This window comes from Microtus pennsylvanicus, chromosome 1 (assembly GCF_037038515.1).
Source record: "Microtus pennsylvanicus isolate mMicPen1 chromosome 1, mMicPen1.hap1, whole genome shotgun sequence".
Taxonomy (NCBI): domain Eukaryota; kingdom Metazoa; phylum Chordata; class Mammalia; order Rodentia; family Cricetidae; genus Microtus; species Microtus pennsylvanicus.
In genome coordinates this window covers 140,926,232-140,952,751 of record NC_134579.1, presented here as the reverse complement: position 1 = coordinate 140,952,751, position 26,520 = coordinate 140,926,232, and the positions used below count along the sequence as shown (strand labels likewise).

Here is a 26,520-nt window from a genome sequence, read left to right as displayed (position 1 = left end):
GGCCATTGGCTCTGCCAGTAGGTGCCCCCACCTGATGAACCACCCTGTGGTTCCTCCACCTCAGCTTTTTAGACAGATTCTCTCACCCAAATCCCCGCTGTGTTTGACTGATTGTCTTGGAGTATACTGACTGACCTAGACTTGCTGGCAAGATAGATTTGGGGATCCTCCTGTGTCCACATCTCCAGCACCAGTTTCTCAAGGTTCTGGGGGTTCTGAAGTTGGGGTCTCAGGCTTGCAGGGTGAGTGATTTTCCAACTGAGTTGTAAAAATCACTGCAGCCCTCTTTCCTAGTCCTTGTTTCCTGTTTCTCACTAGATTATAGGCAGGAAACAATGACCCTCAACAGTAGATTCTCCATAGCTCACATGCTTCTTGATCATGTCTGGAGTTGTGAGGTTATTTAGTCTATAGTTATTCAGTCTTCCAAATTAGAGCTTCATACAAATAATAGAACAGTAAATAATTGTTTTAAAGTATTTTTGCTTAATAAGTGTATTCTTTAAAAACACTGAATTTTCCAGCTGTATCTATCCATTCTGCCAATCCACTTATTCCCTGCACGTAACTTAGATATCTACTGTACAGCATACAAATCTACTGGCTCTCAAGACCCTCTCATTCTTAAGATACTACATTTCTCTGTCCAGTCAGCTTTCCTGACGTTCTATAAATTTAAATATTGAAAACAATTAATGATGCTCAATTGAATCCCTAGTAATTTTTGTCTTTAAACTTTTTGAAAATCAAAGCAAGGGAGCTATGATACCATGGGTTATCTCCTTCTGGATAGATTTAATAAGTTTTGGTGCTAATTCATGGAGGTATAAGGCAAAGCCATTTGCTACCACCTGGAGTCTATATTAACATGGACATTTTGTCTATTGACTGAGGACTATGCTGTGTCCCTGTTGGCAGCAAATATAGAAACATTAATTCTGGGCAAAGAGAAATGAAAAAAAATTAAAGTATTGATGACTGAAATTTTAGATTTTTGTTTGTTGTTATTGCTATTCTAAATAGTTTACATTTCATAGTCTTAAGAGCAGAAATTTACACAGATACATGTGACCTTTAGAAGTGTCGTGGGCCTGTGGATTGTGTCATATTTCATTGGATGTTAGGCACAATGGACTGCATGGTGACCTTTTATTTTGTATGGTAGCAAAGTAAAAAACATTGCCAATTATAGTCATAAAATATCATGAATTATAAGTGGCAGACATCAGCGATGCTAAAGTGTGAAATAAAGAGTAAGGAGGGTGCAGTGGAACTGCCTGCATTTCTACCTACTGGGAGGATTACCAAGTTCAAGGCCAGCTTAGGGAATATAGTTTTAAAATATTGTAAAGATACTTGAGTAAAAACTTTCACATCTGCAGTAGGTATAATTCTGCTATTTCTCTTCATTGAAATATTGTGTTTGTTACCATTAGGAACAAATTATAATTGTATCCAGCAACACTGAGCTGTCAGGTGCTGGAAGCATTTGTACATGCTCTTGAAGATGTGAGTTGAAGCGTCACAGCAGCACTATGTAAGAGAGCTGCAGTGTTGAATCCCCATTCTACAGATGGAGAGACTGATTTGTGGAGCTCATAGGAGGTCTATGTTCTAACTAGTAACACTCGGTGATTAGAGTAGGATTCAAATCCAATCTGAGTTCAATCTACTGGGCATTCTCCTGTTATCCAGAGAGGCTGCTCTGAGGAAGGGTGAAGCTTGTGATAGAGCACTCGCTTTGAATGGGACAGCCATGCGCTATATGCCTAGCACAGAAAATGAACACCTGAGTAGAGAAATAAGTAAATAAGAAAATTTTAGTTTCTTCTTTTTCAGAAGGAAATGCACATTGGTGTCTACTTGAGTGTGCCTTCACATAATAATCTGTAATTTCCTAAAATGTCCTCTCAATTTGTAGGAGTCCACTTCACTACGCCTCTGCCCATAATCATCCTAATGTAGTAACATTGCTATCATCCAACGACCGTACCGATATTAATATGAAGGATGATGAAGGCTGCACGCCCCTAATTAAGGTAGCTATCGTAAAACACTTTCGGTATAAAATGGATTAGAAATTATCCTTGTTTGGTTTTTGTTGCTGTGATGAAACACTGGCCAAAACCATCTCAGGAAAGGAAAGTTTTATTGGCTTACAATTCCACATCACAGTCAGTCATGAAGGGAAACCAGGTCAGGAGTTCAATCAGGACCTGGGCAGGAAATGAAGCAGAGGTCATGGGGGAATGATGCTTTCCCGTGGCTTTTTCCAAGGCTTGCTCAGATATCTTATACGACTCAGGATAACCTTCCCAGTCATGCCACCACCCCTAGGAAGCTGTGCCCTCCCAGATCAACCTCAATCAAGAAAATACTATACATGCTTCCCAGAGTCCAGTCTGGTGGAGCCAATTCTTCAAGTGAGATTCTTTTTTTCCAGGTGTCTTCAACCTGTGTCAAGTTATCAAAATAAGCAAATGAACAAGCAACCTTCCCCACTACAAAAATGGCCAAACAGTGCTAGTGAAATCCTTTAATATCTAGGTGTGGTGGCACACCTCTGAAACTCTACCACTTGGAAAACTTTGGTGGGGAGGTTATGAATTTAGGAAAGTCTGGTTACTTGAGAGGGATAATATGCATGACCTAAATAATTGGTCTGATCCAAGGGTAACTAGTCAATGGAATTGTCGGAATGCTTATTAAAGTTCTTGATTTCAGTGTCTCTTTCTTTATCCAATACCCACAGGCCGCCCAGCGGGACAATTTAGAATGCATCTCTATTCTACTCAGGCACGGGGCTGATCCCCACATTGTAGATGCCAATGGCGATGCTGCCCTCCACCACGCCATTTGCAGAGGGAATATACCAGTTGTGAGCAAACTGCTGGAGTATAATGTAGACATTAAAGCCAAAACAGAGGTAAGAATCATTCAACTTCATTCACAATGTACTTCTAGCAATGACACTCAGATCACTTTCCACATTCTGAAGCTCAAGCAGTCTCACTGAATCTGTTCAGAGTAAAGCATTTTTTCCAAATCTGTTTTTCATAGTTTTATAGGTAACTTAAAGGAACTCAGCACAGCACATTTTGTTTCAGATTTGGGCTTTACTTTAAAATTCAACAAGTAAAGGACTTGGGCCCACACATACTTCACATACACACAAACAATAGAAAAAAATAATTTTAAAATAAATGTCTGTAGAAAAAACAGAAATCTGTTGCAATTAAGAAGTTACTGATGTGACTTGTCCCTCAGAGATGAGGCTAGAGTGGGAAGGTCACAGGCACACAGGTAAATGTGGAGATTTGATCATTGAAGAAAACATGCTGAGAAGACATTTTCACTTAACTTTTTCAGATGTTATATGTACATAACAAAGGGGCCAAAATGGGACTCTATCTTAGATAAGGAGCAACTCCATTGTAATTAATGACCTGAGCCTGAGTCCAGGAAGTTCCCCAGTCAAGTTTAGCCAATTGGCTAAACAGTTCCAAACCGGGCCTTTTAAGGCCGGGAAACCAGAGTTGCAGGATCTGGCTGCTACTGACTATATGTGACAGAAAAATCCCACAATGGATGAAACTGTTACTAATTCTGTCCAATCAACATGCCCCCCATGTAACTGCTCCCTGACTGCCCAATTATTGAAAAAAATATTTAAAAGATTAAAAAGATAGAATTCCCCACGTCCACTTTAAAAGGGCCTGTATGTCTTTGTCCGTGGTCCTCATTATCACTTTATATGGGTGATGGACTGTTGCATGCTGGCTATTTCTGAAGAATAAGCACTCTTTGTGTTTACATACCATTTGAGTCTGAGGTCTTCCTCCAGCATCTTTTGGAAACGATGTTTGGTTTGGGAGAAAAATTTTAGGTTAGGGAAAATAGTTTTGAAAAACAGGTTGAGAAACTGCTCCAGAGATGCCACTTGGGTTCACTCATTCAACAGAGGCATACCAAATCTATCTCCATGTTTTAGGATTGGGGCAATTGAGCTCTCTATGGAGCTAAGAAACTTGGAACCAGCAAGCGTTTGTGGGAAGTTCTGGAAATAGTGGTGTTCACGGGCATTGTTGGACAGGGAAAGATGTTTCAAAGGAAAGGGAAGCCCTGTGTGTGTGAATCTGCAGCAAGGGCTGAAGGAAAATCTATCCTTTTGTGACTCATTTTGTTTTCAAAATCTGTGATACATTTTTCATTTGAAAAGCATGTCAATTTATAAAATGAAATTTTTCCTTTACAGTATGGTTTGACACCCTATAAACTCGCTTTGTTTGAAAATCAACTTAAAATGGCGGAGTTTTTAATTGAAAACGGTGCAGATGCACCTTCGGAGCTTACACCAAATAGGTACCGTTTCTTTTTTACAATCTTAGTGCTGTTCTTGAGGGTGTCATTGCTTAAGTAATGAACATTAAAATGGTAGAGGGAAAATGGCTTCAACTCATAAGCATATATTGAGAAAGACTAGCTCACAGGGAGTGTGAGCTGGAAAAGAGACTGTTCCAACATAAACAAAGGAACAGTGTGTACCAGGGCTCAGCTTCCCATTCAAAAACAAGTGATCATTTCTAATCTGATTTGATTGGCAATTTTCTACTTGTTAAGGCAACTTCACATTAATGTTGTTTACTTTGAAAAGTGTCAACTTTATTATCAACACTGAAATGTATAATTTTATTATTTTTAGCCTGTTCCTTATATATTTTCTTCTTATATATGTTCAACTTAAATATTGTTTTTCAAATCATGTTGTCTCTTTGATCACTCACTTTGCTTTAAGTGAATTTGAGTAAGCAAATAGTTTAGGGTATCCATCAATTAGATGATATTACCAGATGCTATTATTTTCCCCTGTCCTGTCTGAACTATCTTGACACTGTGTTAGTCAGATGTGAATCTGTACACCCAAACTCCTGAAACAGCTAATCTGGATAAGGACACTTGTCCAAAATGAGTACAAAGAACTAAGACTCCATTGAGAAAATGCCTCCATAAGATCTGGTTGTAAGGCATTTTCTTAATTAGTCATTGATGGATAAGGGCCCAACACATCATGGGAGGTGCTGTTCCAGGGCTTATGGCCCTGAGTTCCACAAGAAAGCAGAATGAGAAAGCCAGTAAGCAGCTCTCTTCCATGGCCTCTGTAAGCTCCTGCCTCCAGCTTCCTTACCTGTTTGAGTTCCTGCCCTATCTTCCTTTAATGGTGAACTATGATGCAGACATATAAGCCAAATGAATCCTTTGGTCCCCAAGTTCATATTGGTCATGGTGTTTTATCACAGAAATAGCAGCTCTAAAATGGACACTTGGTATTTAAGATGATTTCAGCATTAAAAATTAAATGATTACCTTTTTTGTTCATACATGCAAGTTTAAAGTCAGATGAATTAAAAAGTAAAGCCTGTGTGTTGTGTATTTTTTATTGAAAATACACTTTGGACATACCATATGTTCTAAACATGGTTTAGCATCCCTCATCTTCATGTACTTGTTTTTGTGTCAGAGGACGTGCATGCACTGATATTCCCAACCAAGACACAGTACAACAATGTGTGATGGCTTTGTCTTCCATCTTATTTGAGGCATTTTTTCTATTTTTATTTGGCACTTGGCCACTTACTCCAAGTAAGCAGGCTGGGAAGCCTCTTTGGTATCTTACTACCTCCACTTCCCTTGTACTATAAAAGTGCTGGGATTATAGATACATTACACAGTGTCTGACTTTTTGTTGAATTCTTGGCTACTGTGACAATTATGTATACCACTGAGCCATCTATCTGGCTCTAAAACACTCAATTTTTAAAAGAAGACTTTGGGTCTAAATTAAAGAGGTGGCTATAAGTGTATTGCTATTAATTATGGAACTAAGGCTTCTGAGTGCAGAGCACTTTCAATTAAACCTCTAATCCAGTTAGAGGGCCTGTGTTTCCCTCTAAGAAGAACGATTTGAGGTCATTTATTCTTCCTTTAGTACAAGATAGACAGAAATTTGTAAAGCTGGTACTTTTGAAGCAAATAAAGTATGCTTGTGACTTTGACATGGAATAGCACAGTTTTAGGAATTCACGACTAGGAACATGTCTCAGGAATAAAGTACTTATCACACAAACCTAAGATTTCAGAGTTCAACTCCTCAGAACAAAGAAAGGGCCTCATGTGCTGTGTGCATCTTAATCTCAGGGAACCTTGAGGGACATGGGAGATGGAGACAGGAGACTGTCTGGAAAGTTATACTTTAGATAGTCTTGCTTTTTACAGCTGTTAACAACAAGAAACTCTGCCTCAAAACTAAGTTAGGAGGCAAGGACTGCCAGTTAAGGATGTCCTCTGACCTAAAAAACATGCACTGGGATCAACAGACACAAATGCATACACAGATGTGAACAAGAATGCATATCAAATATGAAGATGAAAAAGTAAGTTTAGGTTGTTGATCTAGTAAGACTGGGGATCATTATCTGCTAAAAAGACATTGGAAATAGTGGTCAAGGTTGAAGGTTTTCTTAGTTTTCTGGAGATCACTTCAGCAGCGGTGCTATTTTGGACTAGGTTCACACCACAGGTGAAAAGTCCCCATGACAAGTTCCAAGACTGCGATGACAGCCAAAGCAGAAACTAGGAAAATAAAGCTGCTGGTCCAGAATATACGGCAATAGGCCCTGAAGTACAGCAGTCTTAGCTCTGACCTGGGAAGAATATAGCTGACAAAAGAGTGTTGCTTTTCTTGAGTTTGGAAGCTGGTCATGAGTTACAAAGACTCAGGATTACACAAAAAGGCTTATGAACAAAGAAGCAGCCAGGCGGTGGTTTCAGCATTCACACATGAAAGAACTGTTAAAACAAGTTGAAGGTGCCACAACTGTCATGGCTTCTAAGAATGCAGGCAGAAGGATGCTTAGAAGCAAAAAAAAAAAATACTTTTTCATATACTGACCATTGAGAGCATAGTACTCAACAAAATACCTCCAAAGAGTTCTGACAGATAGGACTGTGGGGCCATAGGGACAAGCAGGCAGATGAGTGGAACAGGAACACTGACCCACGAGCATAGAAATAGAAGGTTACTGGAGCATTCAAAGCAAATCTATGGAAAAAGCACTGCTATCATTCGTGTGTGTGTGTGTGTGTGTGTGTGTGTGTGTGTGTGTGTGTGCGAGAGAGAGAGAGAGAGAGAGAGAGAGAGAGAGAGAGAGAGAGAGAGAGAGAGAGGAGAGTGCGTTTTAATCAAGAGCTAAATTTTCTCTGTTTCTTCTCTATGAGGGAAGGTGGAAAGGACAGCAGTCATTAATCATTACCAACTCTTGAAGAATTAGTATAGAGTTTTTAGGCTGGGCCTTGTTGCCCATGCCTTTAATCCCAGAACTTGGAAAACAGGAGGCACAGAGATCTCTTTGATTTCAAGACCAACATGATGCATATAGTGGGTTTAAAATAATCTGGACTGCATAATGAGACCTGTTTCAAAAAATTATTTGTAAATATCTAATGAGAGATATATTAGGGACTCAAAAATAAAGAATTTAGAAAACATGCTAAGTATTTTTATATGAATAGTTAAATAATGATCACTTTTAAACATATGTCACAGTGGAGGAGCAGCTGCAGTAGAATCAGAACAATCAATGAAAACGTGTGCCAACTCCAACGAAGGTAAGAATGACTCCAACTGCTCCTACCTTCCCTAAAGAAAATAAGGAAGAGTAAAGATTTTAGATCCCCAAAAAGGAGTTAAGGAAATCCAGTATAAATGCAGTTCTGTGGTTTTCAAATATTCTGAAAAGTCAGAATTAATTAAGAATTTATTTCAAAGAACTTTCAACTGTGAAAATATATTGTCAAAACATTGCTTATTTTATATTAATGCTGATATCTGTACTGCCTTTGAATAAAGGAGAAATCAACTTTACACACGTGTCCTCCATAGTCACATTGCAGCAAATAGGATTATTAGAAATACATAATCTCCTTGAGTTTTATGACAAAAGTCTTGTATTTTGTACTGCACAACAGTACACAGGTGTCACTAGAATGTAATTATGTCACAAACCAACCTCAGTAATCAATAACTTTCATTAAATAATTTCCTACCTTATTATATAATTAAAATCTTCTGACCTCTTTAATGTCTGTGCAATTTCTCAATTTGGACAGTTTTATCCTACTGTATAATTGTTTTCTTTAGAAATCTCCCATTTAGGGGTGAAAGCTTTGTTCTGTAATGAATGTATTGAGTTTATGAAGACTTATCAATCCTGACATGTTTTCCTTTTCTTTTACTTTCTTTCTTCCTTCCTTTCTTCTCTTCTTTCCTTCTTTTTTGTTTTGATTTGGTTTTCTGAAGAGCTAGACATTGAGCACAAGGCTTTGGGAGCATTCTAGGCAAGCACCCTACCCATTATCCCTACCTTCAGTACTTTTCTCTTTAGTTTTTCTTATAGAACATGGTAAGGGTGAATATCATTTCCATGCTGCAAAGCATGATTCAGGAATAAATATTGGAAAAAAGCAGAGTGTAGAAAATGACATCATTCTGTATTTCAAAGAATTGTCTGCTTCCCCACTGAGTCTGCAGAGACTTTGTGGCAGTGGCAGGAACACCACGTAGTATTTACTTTGACCAACTGTCATCACAGTGTCTTTTATACCTAAGTTGCCAGTGGCAACCACACTAGGTAGAGAATCCAAAACCTTCTTCTCTCAAGAGGTAAGATGAAGAGAGTCAGTATTATTGCAATGGAGACAGCTTTGTGTCACTGTATTATGAAGTTTGTTGTTCATGGCATTTGTGGTGGTGAGAACTGACTGAGGCCTCCTGCATAATAAGCATAGGCTTTCCTACTGAGCCGCAATCCCAGTCCACTAGTTGGTGGTTCAAATGACCTTCCTGAGTCATGAGGAATGCTTAAAAGCACATTAAGTTTCTCTGACTTTAATCAAGACAAAAAAATAAATGAAGGTTTCATTTCAGTTTTGTTTTCTTATGTTTATTTTGGTTTTGTGAGACAGGGTTTTCCTGTGTGTTGACTTTGAGCCTAACCTGAAATTCATTCTGTAAACAAGGCTAGGCTTGAAATTACAGAGATCTGTATGTCTCTGGTACCAAGTGCTGGGATTAAAGGAGTGTACCATCACTGCCCAACTCAAATGTTTATTTCTAAAAGCAAGCTGCAAGTGTCTAGGGAAGGATTGAGTGAGTTTATTGTTTACATATGTAAATATGTACAATGATCCTATGTCAGAAGGAAGCCCATGGAATTTGCTGCTCCAGTCTCACAGCTGCTTCTCTGGTGATCTCTCACCTGAGGAAGAGCTCGGGTTTATTACTACCAAGGTAGGGATCTTTCTAATAGTTCTTTTCAGGGGAGATGATGCCTGCTTTCATGAGCATCCTTTAAGCTGCCTATAAGGCTGGGAACACAGATAAAACTAAGGAACTTCTTCCCTCAACAGGGATGAGGAGAGGAATCCTGTTGCACTCCCTTGAGCTGTTAGGTAAAAGTCTTTGCCCCTCTTCTCTTTCTTTCTGCTAGGTTATACCCTGATACAAAAGACAAAAGCCATACATGTAGTCCCAGGGGTAGCATTTTGTACCATAAAATGAACAATTTTAACTAAAAAGCTGAACAAGATTCTTTGTTTCCCTGAAGAACAAAAATGTGTATAGGCTCATGGATTTTTTTTTCCATTTTGAATCTGTTGTTTTGTTTGTGAGACACCGTCTCATTGTTAGGTAGTTCTGGTTGTCTTGGGAATCACAGGGATCCACCTGCCTTTGCCATCCATGTGCTGGGATTAAAGTTGTGTGCCACCATCCAGACTCTAGAATTTTTCTCAAGTGTCATTATCCCAAAGTCAAACAAGAACCACAGAAGCTATTTTGTGACACAGTCAATTGATGCTTATACTGGTAAGGATGCTACTCTCCATCTGTCTGAGAGAGATCATTTAGGATCATCTCAATTGTTTAGGTATTACGCTTGTTAAATTTAAGTCTTCTTTTATTTGAAATATTAAGAAAATGAATGAATTACCCATGAGGAAATTTCTTACAAAGGAGTATTTACTCTAGAATAATCTAGATTCATCTAAAAAAATTATACTATTTGTCTAATAATTTTATATGTTATATTTCTCTAGCATTGTAATGATTTAATTTTGATTTTTTTAGAAGAAAATTTCAGCACTGACATAAGGCCTTCTTGCAGGTAAGGTCTAACAATATATAAAGACTAAGGAAATTCAAAGATAACAAGCTAATTATTGGTTGTATTCTCAGATAGATACCGATTTATACACTCAATTTTTATGTTGTCTTACAACCCCACAGTTTTTTCAATGTATTCTTAGACTGAAAATTTATTGTTTTTAGATCATGGGCATGAGGTTTTTACTCAACCATCACTTCCCCTGTACCAATTCGGTGTTTTGGAAAATGAGCTTCCTAATGTTTACCACACACACTATGTCCATCTGATCCTCCTTACCTTTTCAAAACTTCCTGAAATCAGCTAGTGAACTAGATCTTCATTGCATTTGTCTTTCTGAAAGCTGACAGAACTTGGGATCATTCTGCATTATCACATAGTGTTACAAGAAATCAACAAATTGTTTACCTCCTTTGACACCATCTCCACATGCAGAGGCCCTTTTGTTCTGTGTAGCACCCTTTCATAGTTGGTAGAAGATCCCATGCCTTCCTCCTACCACAAGTGTTCCATCCATCACTTGTCCATTCTTGTGAGCTGTTTTCTACAGTAATAAAGTCTCTGGATCTCAGTAGATTATCTGGATGTAGAGAGCCAAACTGTGGCATGTTTACTCTTTATGTGTCTATAAAAGGGGCTTTGTCTTCCCCATCAGTAGGACATGAACGTAGAGTAAAAGGCCCCTTCTGTCAGTGATCTGCTATCTCAGACACTGATTTGGCAGAAAATTAAAGGTGGCATGTCAAGCTAGTTCTGTGCTCATCTTAATTGATTACTTCCATAATAGAGGACAATTGTGTTATCATTTGTGGGAACATGTATCATAAAGCATTCGATACACATTAGTAAACTGCTTATTATTAATTATTTATTAATAAATTACTTCAAGTTAAAAGGTCCAAAATGCATCACAGTTAATATCCAAAGTGCAGTTTCATAAATTACAGTAGCTACAATTGTTCAAAGACACACCTTGTAAAAACCATGTTCTCTTCTACTAAGAGTTCTAAACTGTCTCAAGCTGAAATTATCCACTGAGTTTTATTGTTGTTTGTTCATATTTTTATCTCGTTAAGTTAATAGCAATGCTCATTTGGCATAGAAACAGGCCGATTGTAGTTTCAAATCCACTCATGAATGGACTACTAAGGGATAGCCTGAGCATATCCTAGGCCATGGTATCTTGTCAGAGTGCTAGCAGAAGCAGGAATGTATTCTATGGTCCACAAACAAACCTTGTGAGAGATAGCATCACATGCATTGAGAGCCCACAAAGTAAACTGAGAGAGAGGGGTTCTGTGATGCTCTAGGAACAGATGATGACATGACAAGTGGAATCGGGGTACTAATTACATTGAGCACAAGAGTGACCATTAGTTTCTACAGCATTAAAAAAGTTCTGTGGAGAAACTAGTGTCTTTCTTTGTGTGTGTGTGTGTGTGTGTGTGTGTGTGTGTGTGTGTGTGTGTGTTTCTATGTTTTTAGTGGACTAAATTCTTTTTTCACATGAGAAAAAGTGTTAAGGAAATTGTCACCAAACCTAATCAACTGATTGAAGGACAATTTAATGGCTGATGGTAAATCTCTAATGTATTTTAGGCAAACATTTGGTAAATGTTTTTATATGAATATTAAAATATTACTTTTTAAAATATACCACAGTGCAGTAAGACCAACAAGACAGCTAAAATCCCTATTGAAGAAGCCTTTCCTGATTAAGAGAGGTAAGTGTGAAGGTGAATACTTGACTACCAACTCCCTAATTTCAAAAACAGCTTGGTTTTTTCAAAATATGAACAGAGGAAATAATATAGAAATGTAATTCTATCTTCTTTTGATCTGCCTTCAAATGGGTTTGGATTCAGAATTATTTAAGAAGTAGTTTCTGAGAAATTATCAGCCTCAAACTTTATCATCTGAAACATGTTTGTTTATTTAATGTGAGCCTCTGATGTACATGATATCTTTGTATAAATAAAAAGATCTCTAACTATTCCACAGTATGTGTCCTCTATGGTTATGCAACCACAAGTTGGCTTGTTATAAATGGATTTTTTATTAAAACCACATTGTGTTTATGCTACATATTATTATATACATCAAGGTCAATGTCAATAAGATGATCATGTTAAAAAACCAAAAATAAAGTATTCAATTATTTTAAGTTTTTTGAGAACTAAATGCTAATAAGTTTTTCTGGGTTTTGCTCCTTCTATAATTTCTCAATTTAGACATATTAGACAATTCACATATGGTATTATGTTTATCTTTAATTATCTGTTATTTAATCTGAATATATCTTGACAAAAGTCTTGACCTAAGAAAAAATAGGCTTGCCCAAAATTTAAAGAAATAAGTGGACTTTGAGTCCTGTAGGCAGTTTGGGGGATTGAACACTGCTCTTATAAACATTCTCTGGTAGCGCACGCCCTATTGACTATATTGCCAGCACCTTTTCCCTTTGGTTTTATTAGTTAGTGTAAGATATGATGATACTTGGTTTATATGATAATAGACATAATTTCCAGAGCAATTGCCACAATAGAAGGAAGGCTGAGAAAGTGCATCATTCTACAGTCGACAGCACTGATTGGTGCATTGAGTATATGGTTTCTATCTAAAAAATTGTTCATTTCTTTTACATTTTCCAATTTTGTGTAGTACAGGTTTTGTAGAATGACCTAATGATTCTCTGAATTTTCTCAATGTCTGTTGTTATGTCCTTCTTTTCATTTCTGATTTTGTTAATTTGAATGATCTCTCTCCATCTTTTGATTAGTTTGGATAATGGTTTGTCAATCTTGTTGATTTTTTTTCAAAGAACCAGCTCTTTGTGTCATTGATTCTTTGTACTGTTTTCTGTGTTTCTATTTTGCTGATTTCAGCCCTCTGTTTGATTATTTCCTGTCTTCTACTCCTTCTGAGTGAGTTTTTTTGGGGGGGGGTGTATGGAGTGTTATATAGATATCTGTTAAGTCCATGTGATTCTTTATATCTGTCAGTTCTCTTATTTCTCTCTTAAGTTTCTGTCTGGTTGAACTGTCCATTGGATAGAGAGGAGTGTTGAAATCTCCTACTATTAGTGTGTGTGGTTTGATGTATGATTTAAGTTTTAGTAATGTTTCTTTTACTAAGAAACATTCTTTTAGTAAGATTTCTGTGGTGTTGTGGGTGTAGTTAGCATCCTTGGGTGGAAGTTTTCCTACTAGTACTTTCTGTAAGGCTGAGTTTTTGGATATGTACTGTTTAAATCTGCTTTTGTCATGGAGTATCTTGCTTTATCTATAGATGGTGAGTGAAAGCTTTGCTGAGTATAGTAGCCTGGGCTTGTATCCATAGTTTCTTAGTGTCTGCAACACATCTATCCAGGACCTCTGGCTTTCATGGTTTCCATTGAGAAGTCAGGCATAATTCTGATAGGTTTGCCTTATATATTACTTGACCATTTTCCTTTGCACCTTTTCATATTCTTTCATTATTCTGTATGTTCTTTGTTTTGATTATTATATGGCTAGGGGATGCTATTCTTTTGATCCAGTCTATTTGGTGTTCTATAAGCTTCTTGTGTCTTTATAGGGATATCCTTCTTTAGGTTGGGAAAGTTTTCTTCTATAATTTTGTTGAATATGTTTTGTGTGCCTTTGAGCTGGAGTTCTTATTCTTCTACTCCTATTATTCTTAGTGTTGGCCTTTACATGGTGGCTCAGATTTCCTGAATGTTTTGTGTTAAGAATTTGTTGGATTTAATGTTTTTTGACCAATGAGTATTTTCTTTATAGTATGTTCAGCACCTGAGATTCTTTCTTCTATCTCTTATATTCTGTTGGTTATACTTGTCTCTGTAGCTCCTGTTCATTTACCCAGATTTTCCATATCCACAATTCCCTTGGTTTGTATTTTCTTTATTACATGTATTTCAGTCTTCAAGTCTTCAACTGTTTCTTTCACTTGTTTGATTGTTTTATCATGGGTATTTTTGGGTTTCTTTGAGGAATTTATTCATTTCTTCCAACTTTGTTTGTCTTTTCTTCAATTTCTTTAAGGGAGTTTTTCACTTCCTCTTTAAAGGTATTCATCATTTTAATAAAGTTACGTTCAAAGTTGTTTTCTTCTACTTCTGGGTTAGAATGGTCAAGTCTTCCTTTTGTGTGTCTACTGGATTCTCGTGTTACCATGCTGTGTTTTAGGATATTGGAGGAATTTTTGCATAGGCACCTACCATCTCTTCCTTCAAATGAGGCCAGCAATGTCTTGGCATCTTGGTCCAATTTTTGCTGTGGCTGTCTCTTAGGTCTCCTGAGTATTGGAGCAAGCTGTGTTTCAGAATTCCACGGAGCTCGCAGGCTCTTGGGGCCCGTCAGTGTTGGAACAAACTGTGTTTTAGGGTTCCACAGAGCTTGCAGGTGAACAGGCACCACCTTGGATTTTCATTGTGGTAAAGAGGGTTGATGGTGGTCTCCCACATGCTAAGCCTTATTGGCAGTCCATTTGTTGGTGGGACCAACACTCTGTTTCAGCCATAGGCAATGCCAAGGAAGTTATATTACAGTTTGTATACTGTGAATAAAATAAACAAGAATTTGCTTTATTCCTTTTCAGAGGGCGGGCTTTTAGCATGCGGTGGGAGCTTGATACTTTGTTTGTGGGAACTCTGATGTTTCCTGTAAGGTACTACTCCCATGGAATTGCTGCTTTTTCCCCATGTTTCTTCCATGCTTCTCACCCTAGAGATATAGTTCAGGGTGCATAACTACTGCAGGGGGCTTTCCCATAGCTCTTACCATGGAGGTGATAGTTACTAATGCTGAACTTCTTTGCACTGCCCATTAGCGAAGGACCAGAAGCTAGAACTGAGGGGCTTCTGCAGCTTCCTCAGAAGCACTTGAGGAGAGTACACACCTTGACCCCTCTCTGGAGCTTTGCCAACCTATCAGTTTGAAATTCTTTGCAGGGGCCATTGTCCTTGGTCTGCTTGTGGTTTTGTTTTGTTTTGTTTTAATTTTGCTATGCTGCAAAGGGCAGTCACCATAGATTTAGCTTCCTTGTGTCTGGAATTTTCATCTTCAATGGAATAAGGTCAACTCAAACCTTAGAGAAACTCTTTTCACTTCCATACAAGATGAGTATACTCACTTACAATTCTCCTACCACCACTAGTCCAGAGACAAAAGCAACAGCAGCAACACTGTGCTACTGCTTTAATACTTCAGCTTGTGATATTGATTCTGGTTAAGATGTCTTATAGTGCTCAAGATCATAGGTGTTTTGTACACCAATTTATTTTAAGTAGTAACTTTTGATAAGTTTGTCTCTATTTGAAACATACAAAGAAGTCTCAATTAAGAGTTATCTATATTTGTTGTCTATAAATCAATATTCACTTTAAATTTTAGCCTCATTTGGGGACAAAGTATATGTAGTGAAAAATATTGGCCTTGGCATTTAATGCTCTTATATTTTACAATTGATTATAACATATTTTGTTTTTCTACTTTATAGGTAGCCGAAGACTAAAAGACGAGGTCTCACTCAGGTAAGAAGGTCTGGATTTTAAAATACACTGAGCATGTAGCGAATATAAAGTTTAGAAGCTGCCACCATGTTTTTCTCTGTGTGAGGCAGTTTCAGCTTCTTGATTATATGCTAATCAAAGCTGAATATTTATCTATGGAGAAGCATATAGTTTGAAATAACTGATTATTCCTCTGATACAGCATGAAATGCTATTAGGACTCCCTGTCTGTGGAGGTGATTCAGTGGGTAAAGTGCTGGCTATGTATATGAGAAAATGGGAGACGGATTCCCAGGGTCTATATGAGGCCTGTTGGTCTTGTGTGCTTCTAAAATTCTGGTGAGGTTATGATGAGATTGCACGTGGACAGAGAGCATCCCCTGACATTTTCTGGATTGCTTGCCTGAGGTTTGCATTCATGAGTGAGAGACCCAGCTAGTAAACTAATGCTTAAGGTTAGGGTCAACTCCCAAGTCTATATTCCAATCACCACACCTACACCTACACACTGGCATGTATTTATCTTAAATCACACATACATAGAAATACACAGCATATAACATATTTTGCACATATATGTAAAAGAATCCATTTTCAAGTCATTAATCTTTTTCACTAATTTGTTTGTTTGAGTTGTCTGTGGGAAGAGTGTGAATAATATGGCAAGGTTCAAAACTCTCCAACGCTTTGCTAAAGATTACCTCAGAATGGCCTTATAGACATGCTTCTTTCCAGCAGGTTAATAGCTCCCTTAATGAGTTACCCAACTGTGGTGACTCACAAGGTAGGTGAAGTTAGAAAAACAAACTGGTTGGTCCAGAGCTTACCAACCAGAAGCCCTGAAATTTGGAGCTCTTAGCTGTAGTTCGGATGGAGTAGAGCTGAGGGCTCTGCAGTGCCCTGTAAATACTCAAGACTTGTGCAGGAAGTATTGGCCATTGCGTATAAAGAGGATCCTCATAGATCAAGGTGGTTTTGGTGCATGCTTTTAATCCTAGCACTCAGGAAAGCAGAGACAGGTGGATCTGTGAGTTCAAGGCAAGCCTGGTTTACAAGAACCAGTTCCAGGACAGGTTTCAAAACTACAGAGAAACTCTGTCTCAAAAAACCAAAAAAAAAAAAGAAGGAAAAAGAAAAGAATTTCATCATGTACTTGCACACAGACTACCAATAAAGCAGCTTCAAATCACCAAAATATGGTGAATTCTGATATTGTTGGCAGCTTGAGGTTTAGATTTTTTGATTTTTCGATGTTTGATGTTTAGATCAAGATGTTGCTCCCAAAGCAATTTCTTGGAGAGAGTGAGTGACTAAATGTAATGCCTAAAAAGTTTCTTGACAGAAAACAGGACAAGGTGCTGTAGGTTTAGGGGAAGAAATGAAATAGGAGCATTAAGTAATTAGAGCACAAAACAGTCAGTTACTGCAACCATCAGAACAAAGTGTGTGGAAAAACCACCATTCCCCTGTCTTGTGTGCTTGGATGTGTGTGTGTGTGTGTGTGTGTGTGTGTGTGTGTGTGTGTGTGTGTGCGTGTGTGTGTTTTAATCAAGAGATAAATTGTCTGTGTTCTTCTCCATGAGGAAAGGTGGAAAGGAGAGCAGTCATTAATCATCACCAACTGTTGAAGAATGAATTCAGAATTATTTGGCTTGGCCTCTTTGCCCATGCCTTTAATCCCAGAATGTGGGAGGCAGGAGGCATGGATCTCTTTGATTTCAAGACAAACACGAAACATATAGTGTATTAAAAGTTAGCTGGAATACATAATGAGATTCTGTTTCAAAAAATGTTTTTGTAAATATGTAATATAAGATGTATTAGGGACTCAAAAATAAAGAATTTATAAACATGCTAAGTGTTTTTATATGGATAATTAAATGATGATCACTTTCAACATATGTCACAGTGAAGGAACAATGACAAGAGAGCCAGAGCAGAGAAAGAAAAAGTATGTCACCTTTAACAAAGGTAAGAATTACTCCATCTGTCCTACCTTCCCCGAAGAAGAAGGAATAAGGAAGAGTAAAGATTTTTAGATCCCAAAAAGGAGTTAAGGAAAACAAGTATAAATCAAGCACTTTCAAGTGTGAAGTATTTTTGTCAAAACATTGCTTATTTCACTTTAATGCTGATATCTGTACAGCCTTTGAATAAATGAGAAAACATCTTTACACAGCACATGTCTTCCATAGTCACATTGCAGCAAATAGGATTGTCAGAAATACAGATTCTTCTTGAGTTTTATGACAAATGCCTTGTATTTTGTACTGCATATCGCTAACACATCTCACTGCCACTAAAATGAAATTAAGTCACAAAAAACCTTAATCAATTATTTTCATTAACTAATTTCCTACCTTATGATGTTATTAAATCATCTGAGTTCTTAAATGTCTGTGAAAGTTCTCAGTTTGGAAAGTTTTGGCATACTGTATAATTGTTTTCTTTAGAAATCTCCTACTTTAGGGTGGAAGTGTTTCTTTTACAGTGAATGCATTGATTTTAGGAAGACTTAACAATCCTTATATGTTTTCCTTTTCTTTCTTTTTCTTCTTCCTTTTTCTTGGTCCCTGTCTCCCCTCGTTCCTTCCACCCCTAAATCAATCCTTTCTTTCTTTCTTTCTTTCTTTCTTTCTTTCTTTCTTTCTTTCTTTCTTTCTTTCTTTCTTTCTCTTCTCTGAAGTGCTAGAGGTTGAGCATAAGGCTTTGGGAGCATTGTAGGCAAGCACCCTACCCATTATCTCTGCCTTCTGTTTTTGTTAAATAGAACATGGTAAGGGTGTATATCATTTCCATGCTCCAAAGCATGATTCAAGAATAAAAACTGAAACAAGGAGCTGGAGAGATGGCTCAGAGGTGAAGAGCACTGGCAGCTCTTCCAGAGGTCCTGAGTTCAATTCCCAGCAACCACATGGTGGCTCACAACCATCTGTAATGAGATCTGGTGCCCTCTTCTGGCCTTCAGGAATATATGTAGACAAAACACTGTAGATGTAATAAATCTTAAAAAAATTGAAACAAAAAGCAAAGTGAAGAAAATGACATCATTCTGTATTTCAAAGAATTATCTGCTTCTCCATTGAGTCTGGAGAGACTTTGTGGCAGTGTCAGGAACACCACGTAGTATTTACTTTGACTAACTGTCATCACAGTGTCTTTTATACCTAAGTTGCCAGTGACAACCACACTAGGTAGTGAATCCAAAACCCTCTTTCCTCAAGAGGTAAGATGAAGAGAGTCAATATTATTGTAATGGAGACTGCTTTGTGTCACTTTATTATGAAGTTTGCTGTTCATGGCATCTGTGGTGGTGAGACTGACTGAGGCCTCCTGCATAATAAGCATAGGCTTTCCTACTGAGCCGCAATCCCAGTCCACTAGTTGGTGGCTCAAGTGGCTGTCCTGAGACATGGGGGAATGCTAAAAAGGCACACTAAGTTTCCTTGACTTTAAACAAGACAAAAATGAATGATTTCATTTCTTTTTTGGTTTGTTTATGTTTATTTTAGGGTTTTTTTGGAGACAGGGTTTTTCTGTATGTATATTTGGAGCCTGCCCTTTAATGTATTCTCTACACAAGCTTGCCTTGAACTCCCATAGAGCCTCCTGCCTCTGTTTCCAAGCACTGGGATTAAAGGTGTGAGCCACCACTGCCAGCCTCCAATGTTTCATTTCTAAAAGCAAACTGCAAGTGAACAGTGAAGGATTGAGTGAGTTTATTGTTTACATATGTAAACATGTACAATGATCCTATGTCAGAAGGAAGCCCATGGAATTTGCTGCTCCAGTCTCACAGCTGCTTCTCTGATGCTCTTGCACTTGAGGTCGAGCTTGGGGTTATTACTCCCAAGGGAGAGATCTTTCCAGTAATTCATTTCAGGGGAGATGATGCCTGCTATCATGAGCATCCTTTAAGCTGCATATAAATCTGGGAACAGAGATGGAACTAACGATATTCTTTCCCCAAAGGGGGTGAGGAGAGGAAGCTTGATGCCTGCCCTCCCTTGAGCTGTTATGTAAAGGTCTCTGTCCCTCTTCTCTTTCTTTCTGCCAGGTTTCATCCTTATACAAAAGACAGAAACAATACATATAGTTCCAGTGGTAGGAATTTGCCTGATAAAATGAACAATTTTAACTAAAAGGCTCAACAAGGTTCTTCGTTTCCTTGAAGAACAAAAATATGTATAGGCCCATGGATCTTGTTTTCCATTTTGAATCTGTTTTGTTTGTGAGACACAGTTTTATTGTTATGTAGTTCTGGCTGTCTTGGGAATCACAAGGTGATTGTTTATTTTTAGGTATTGTGCTTGATAAGTTTAAGTCTTGTTTGATTTGAAATAAACAAAATGGATTAATTCTCCATGAACAAAAATACTAAAAAAGAGTATTTACTCTAGAATAGTCTAGATTAGTCTCAAAAATGGATACTATGTATCTAATCATTTTATATGTTATATTTCTCTAGCATTGTAACAAATTCATTTTGATTTTTTTAGAAGTACATTACAGTACCAATAAGAAGCCTTTTTGCAGGTAAGGTCTAAGAATACAATAATACTAAGGAAATTCCAAGATAACAAGCCAATTATTGGTTGTATTCTCAGATAGATACTGATTTATACACTCAATTTTTGCTTTGTCTTACAATCCCCATAGTATTATCAATGTATTTTAGCCAGAAATATTGTTGTTTTTAGATCGTGGACATGAGTTGTATACTCAACCATCATGTCCCAAGTACCAATTCTGCGTTTTGGAAAATGAGCCTACTGATGATAACCACACTCACTATGTCCATCTGACACTTAGTGCCTTTTCAAATTTTTTCTGAAATCAGCTAGTGAACTAGATCTTCATCGCATTTGTCATTCTGAGAGCTGACAGGATTTGGGATCATTCTGCATTATCACACAGTATTACAAGAAGCCAACAAATTACTTTCTTCCTTTGACACCATCTCCACATGCAGAGGCCCTTTTGTTCTGCATAGGACCCTTTTAGAGATGGTGGAAGATCCCATGCCTTCCTCCTACCACAGTGCTCCATCCATCACTTTTCCATCCCTGTGAGCTGTTTTCTACAGTAATAAAGTCTCTGGATCTCAGTAGATTATCTGGATGTAGAGAGCCAAACTGTGGCATGTTTACTCTTTATGTGTCTATAAAAGGGGCTTTGTCTTCCCCATCAGTAGGACATGAACGTAGAGTAAAAGGCCCCTTCTGTCAGTGATCTGCTATCTCAGACACTGATTTGGCAGAAAATTAAAGGTGGCATGTCAAGCTAGTTCTGTGCTCATCTTAATTGATTACTTCCATAATAGAGGACAATTGTGTTATCATTTGTGGGAACATGTATCATAAAGCATTCGATACACATTAGTAAACTGCTTATTACTAATTATTTATTAATAAATTACTTCAAGTTAAAAGGTCCAAAGTGCAGATTCATAAATTACAGTAGCTACAATTGTTCAAAGACACACCTTGTAAAAACCATGTTCTCTTCTACTAGGAATTCTAAACTGTCTCAAGCTAATAACCTGAAATTATCCACTGAGTTTTATTGTTGTTTGTTCATATTTTTATCTCATTAAGTTAATAGCAATGCTCATTTGGCATAGGAACAGGCCGATTGTGGTTTCAAGATTCACTCATGAATGGACTACTAAGGGATAGCCTGAGCATATCCTAGGCCATGGTATCTTGTCAGAGTGCTAGCAGAAACAGGAATGTATTCTATGGTCCACAAACAAACCTTGTGAGAGATAGCATCACAAGCATTGAGAGCCCACAAAGTAACCTGAGAGAGAGGGGTTCTGTGATGCTCTAGGAACAGACGATGACATGACAAGTGGAATCGGGGTACTAATTACATTGAGCACAAGAGTGACCATCAGTTACTACACTTTAAAAAAATGTGCTGGAAAGAAACTACTGTCTTTTGTGTTCTCTCTCTCTCTCTGTCTCTCTTTCTCTATCTATCTATCTCTGTCTGTCTGTCTTTCTCTCTTTCTCTCCCTCGTGTGTTTCTATGCTTTTGGTGGACTAATTTCTGTGGACTAAATCTTTCCTTTCTTTCACATGGGAAAAGTTTTAAAAAAGTGTCACCAAACCTAATCAACTGATTGAAGGACAAGTTAATGCTTGACTGTAAATCTCTAATGTATGTTAGGAAATCAAACAGCAAATAATCAAAGCATTTGGTAAATGTTCTTGTATGAATATTAAAATATTACATTTTAAAATATGCAACAGCGGCATACGACAACCTGGAGAGCTGAAACCAATACTTAAGAAGTCTCTTCAGATCAGTGGAGGTAAGAGTAATCATGAATACTTTGCTGCTACTTCCCTAGTTTCAATAGCAACTTCATTCATTCAAAAAAGGAACAAAGTAAATAAGATATAAACGTAATTTCATTTTTTAAAATTTGCTTCCTAATGTTCTTCACATTCAAAATTATTTCATAAATGATTTTCTGAGAAATTTCAGTATCAAACTATATTATCTGGACCATGTTTATTTATTTAACATGAGCCTATGATGCACACAGTATCTTGGTATAAATAAAAGGACCTCTAACTAGTCCACAGTATGTGTCCTATAGAATTATGTGACAGCAATTTTGCTTGTTATAAAATGAATTTTTCTTTCATTTTTCTAATAAATATATTACATTTATGCTACATATATATTAGTGTCAATGAAAGGTGATCATGTAAAAAACAGAAATACAGTATTCAATTACTTTCATTAAGGATTTTGAGAACTAAATTAACTACATTTTTATGGGTTTTGTTCCTTTCTATAATTTCTCTACTTAGACATATTAGAAAATTCACATATGGTTTTATGTTTATCTTTAATTATCTGCTATTTAATCTGACTGTTTCTTGGCATAAGAAATAATAGGCTTGGTCAACTTTTTTAAAAAATGGACTTTGAATCCTGTAGGCAGTGCTGCAGATTGAACATTGCCATTCTAAGCATTCTAGACTAGCGCTTGCCCTAATGGCTATACTGCCAGCACCGTTTTTCCTTTGGTTTTATTAGTGTAGGATATGGTGATACTTGGTTTATATGCTGATAGACATAATTTCCAGAACAATTTACCACAGTAGGAGGAAGGCTGAGAGAAGGGCATCATTCTGCAGGGGACAGCACTGACTGGCCCACTGAGTCTGGATAAGATTCTAAGAGTGGGAGGAACACTGCAGAGTTTGGGCTCTCCGCTGTCACCACAGTGTCTTCACACCTACCTTGCCTATAGAGAGCACAGCATCAAGTGAATAGGAGTACATGGAGTGTAGAGGGTCTGAGAGACTTTATTGAAAAGAGTCAGTATTATTGTAATGTGGGTGACTGTCCTTTACATTATTTCCACACTAAATTTCCTTTGTGGTGACGATGGTTGATGGAGGTCTCCCACATGCTAAGCCTCACTGGCAGTCCATTTGTTGGTGGGACAAATGCTCTGCCTCAGCCATAGGCAATGCCAAGGAGGTTATACTGCAGTTTCCATACTGTGAATGAAATAAGCAAAAATTTGCTTTATTCCTTTGGAGAGGGTGGGCTGTTAGTGTGCAGTGAAAGCTGCTCACTTGAAGCCGTGTATGTGTGGACACAAACGTTTCCTGTGAGGTACTACTCCCATGGAATTGCTGCTTTTTCCCCATGTTTCTTCCATGCTTCTCACCCTAGAGATACAGTTCAGGGTGCATAACTACTGCAGGGGGCTTTCCCATAGCTCTTACCATGGGAAGTGATAGCAGTTAGTGCTGAGCTTCTTTGCACTGCCCATTAGCGAGGGACCAGAAGCTAGAACTGAGGGGCTTCTGCAGCTTCCTCAGAAGCACTTGAGGAGAGTACACACAATGCCCTCTCTCTCTTTCTCTGTAGCTTTGCCACCCTGGCATCTGGAAATTCTTTGCCCTTGGTCTACCTGTGTTTCTTAACTTTTGCTATGCTTCAAAGAGCGGTCCTCATAGACTTAGCTTTCCTGTGTCTGGAATTTTCATCTTCAACGAAATAAGTTCAACTTAATCTTTAGAGAGGCTCTTTTCACTTCCATGCAAGATGAGTATGCTCACTTGCAATTCTCCTAACACCACTAGTCCAGAGACAAATCCAGCAGCAGCAACACTGTGCTACCAATGAACACTTCAGTTTGTGATATTGATTCTGGTTAAGATGTCGGTTTCTCTGTTTGATAATGCTCATGATCATAGGTATTTTGTATACCAATTTATTATTAGTATCGACTTTTGATAAAATTGTCTCTGTATTTTAAACATACAAAGAAGTGTAAATTAAGAGTTATCCTTGTTTTTATTGTCTATAAATCAGTATTCACCTTGAAGGCTACACAGATTCAAAGTATATGTAGTAACGAAGCATTGGCCTTGGCATTCAATGCTCCTTTTTCTACAGTTGCTTATAACATATTTTGCCTTTCTACTCTGTAGATAATGGAAGAAATCAAGACCAAATTCCACTCGGGTAAGAATGTCTGGATTTTAAATACAGTATGTAGAGAATATAAAGTTCAGAAGCTGGCACCAAGTTTTCCTCTGTGTAAGACAATTTTAGCTTCTTGATTATTCGCTAATGAAAGCTGAATTCATGAATGCAAGCCCCAGGCCAGCAATCCAGGCAAGACATCCAGAAAATGTGAGAGTATGCTCTGTCTCCACCTGCAATCTCACCAAAGCTCAGCAGGATTTTAGAAGCACACAAGACCAACAGGCCTCACGTGGACCCTGGGCATCCATCTCCCATTCTCCCATATGCACAGCCAGCATTTTATCTGCTGAATCACCACCACAGTCAGGGAGTCCTAACAGCATTGCACGCTGTATCTGAGGCATAATTCAGCTTTCATTAGCTGTAGATCAGATGAATCAAAACTGAGGGGACAATGTTGCTCCCTAGTGTCCTATAAAATGACTCAGAAATACCCTTGAGTATAAAGAGTTTCAACATATGCATGTGGACACACTATCAAATCTTCAAAGCCCCAAAATATGATGACTTCTGAGATTGATGGCAACTTAATGCTTAGACATAGAGTACATTTCATGTTTTCCCAAAGCAACTCTTTGAAGAGAGTGCTATGAAATGAAATGCCTAATTTTTTTTTTTTTTTACAAAAAACAGGCCATGGTACTTTAGGTTTAGGGGAACAAATGAAATAGGAGCATTAAGTGCTCAAAACAATCAGTTACTGCAAGCATCATAACAAGTGTGTGCAAAACTTGCCATTTCCCCCTCTTATGTGATTGGATGTGTGTGTGTGTGGTGCATGTGTGCATGTGTCTGTGCCTGTTGCATGCTTTGCATATTTTTTTGTGCAGACATGAGGGAAAGAGGAGGATATTGGTGTCTTGCATCATTCTCTAACTTATCCATTTGACATAAGATCTCTGACTGACCCTGGAGCTGGTCTGGCAGCCAACAAGCCCAATTGGTAGCCTGTTCCACCCACAGTACTGGGGTACATGTGCATGTGTCCATGCCCAGTTTTTTATGTGGATGCTGAGGATTCAAACTCAGGTTGATCTGTGTTTGCAGCAAACATTCTTATTGACTGAGCCATCTCCCAAACCACTGGCTTTTTAAATTTTCATTTTTAAATAGAACTATGAGTGAGTCTTCACTGAATGTTACATAGATTGAGACAAGTTGAAACTGCCAAAGTAAAAACTTTTTAAAACGGGGCTCAACGTTGAATTACATAAATGCAAAAATGTCACTTAGTGCACAGATAACAAATCTTTCAAGAGAGATGCTCTAAGGACCAAACTCACCCCTCACTGCATGTTTTTATTCTAAAGGCTCTCTGAAAACCCTCATGTTACAACAGAGGACACGGCCACCGCCTCTGCTATTAAGGTAAAATTCTCCTTTGTGAAATTTGTTCCCTTATGAATTTTGTTAAAATGCAGCAGTACTCTACCTATCACAGTTTTATATGGAAATTTGGTCAGAGAAAAGTGTTTGGTATCAGTGAACCATCCTTTCTATAAATTCCAGTGAGCAGTAAGTCCTTGCAGATAGCGGTGGCCCAATAAGAGAATAAACTGGAAACACAGGGAGTGGAAGATTGAGTGTAGTTCTCATATATTAGAAGATGCCTTGTGCTTGATCAAGGATGGTTTGCAGAAATAGATACACATTAGACTTATTTTAAAAACAACTGTGGTGATACATCTGAATACATTTTAGAGGGTCCGGTTATTGTAGTGGTCCAGGCATCACCCAGGTGCCTTTTCTCTCAGCATAATTGCAGGTAGGTTTTCTCTTCCCTTGGATATTCCTATTTCAGGATCACAGATAAAAGCATCTCCTCTGTTTGTCTCTTTTCTTCTGTGTTTACATTAGCAAGAAATTTTGGAAATTTAGCTATTTGTAATCTGTTCAACCAAGTTTTCATTATGAAGAGATTACAGTCTGTTTTCTATTTGATTCCACTAGGAGGATATTGACAACTCTTCCTCCAGGTACACGGTAAGTATTTTTCCCCAATTAGCCAGCAATTGTAGATGTGAAGATTCAATACCATATAGTAACACTTTGGTTTCTGGATATTTGCTCTGTATTTGACAATAATATACACTCTGATTCTTTGTATCATGTTCACCTATTTAAAATATCTTAGGGTTATACTTAGCATTTATGTGTTCATAGTAATGTGACCTCATCACTGTGAGCTGCTGGAGGTTAGGAATCCTGTTTGTAACCTGGAGCCTTCGAGTAAGTGTTGTGTGAATCAGAAGTTGAATATTA

At 37.8% G+C, this 26,520-nt stretch overlaps 1 protein-coding gene across 2 annotated transcripts in view; it reads left to right on the top strand.

The window, feature by feature from the left end:
- Positions 1 to 26,241, top strand: part of LOC142859270 (uncharacterized) — a 77,647-nt gene extending 51,406 nt beyond the window's left edge. For both annotated transcript variants that reach the window (XM_075989571.1, XM_075989570.1), the window contains exons 2-13: positions 1,922 to 2,039; positions 2,753 to 2,926; positions 4,256 to 4,362; positions 7,604 to 7,665; positions 10,184 to 10,220; positions 11,883 to 11,944; positions 15,720 to 15,753; positions 17,642 to 17,703; positions 21,990 to 22,051; positions 24,201 to 24,234; positions 25,569 to 25,626; positions 26,209 to 26,241. In XM_075989571.1, the coding sequence (XP_075845686.1) occupies positions 1,922 to 2,039; positions 2,753 to 2,926; positions 4,256 to 4,362; positions 7,604 to 7,665; positions 10,184 to 10,220; positions 11,883 to 11,944; positions 15,720 to 15,753; positions 17,642 to 17,703; positions 21,990 to 22,015 (682 nt within the window). In that variant the 3' untranslated portion in view covers positions 22,016 to 22,051; positions 24,201 to 24,234; positions 25,569 to 25,626; positions 26,209 to 26,241. The remainder of the gene's footprint in view (positions 1 to 1,921; positions 2,040 to 2,752; positions 2,927 to 4,255; positions 4,363 to 7,603; positions 7,666 to 10,183; positions 10,221 to 11,882; positions 11,945 to 15,719; positions 15,754 to 17,641; positions 17,704 to 21,989; positions 22,052 to 24,200; positions 24,235 to 25,568; positions 25,627 to 26,208) is intronic.
- The last annotated feature ends 279 nt before the right edge of the window (positions 26,242 to 26,520 follow it).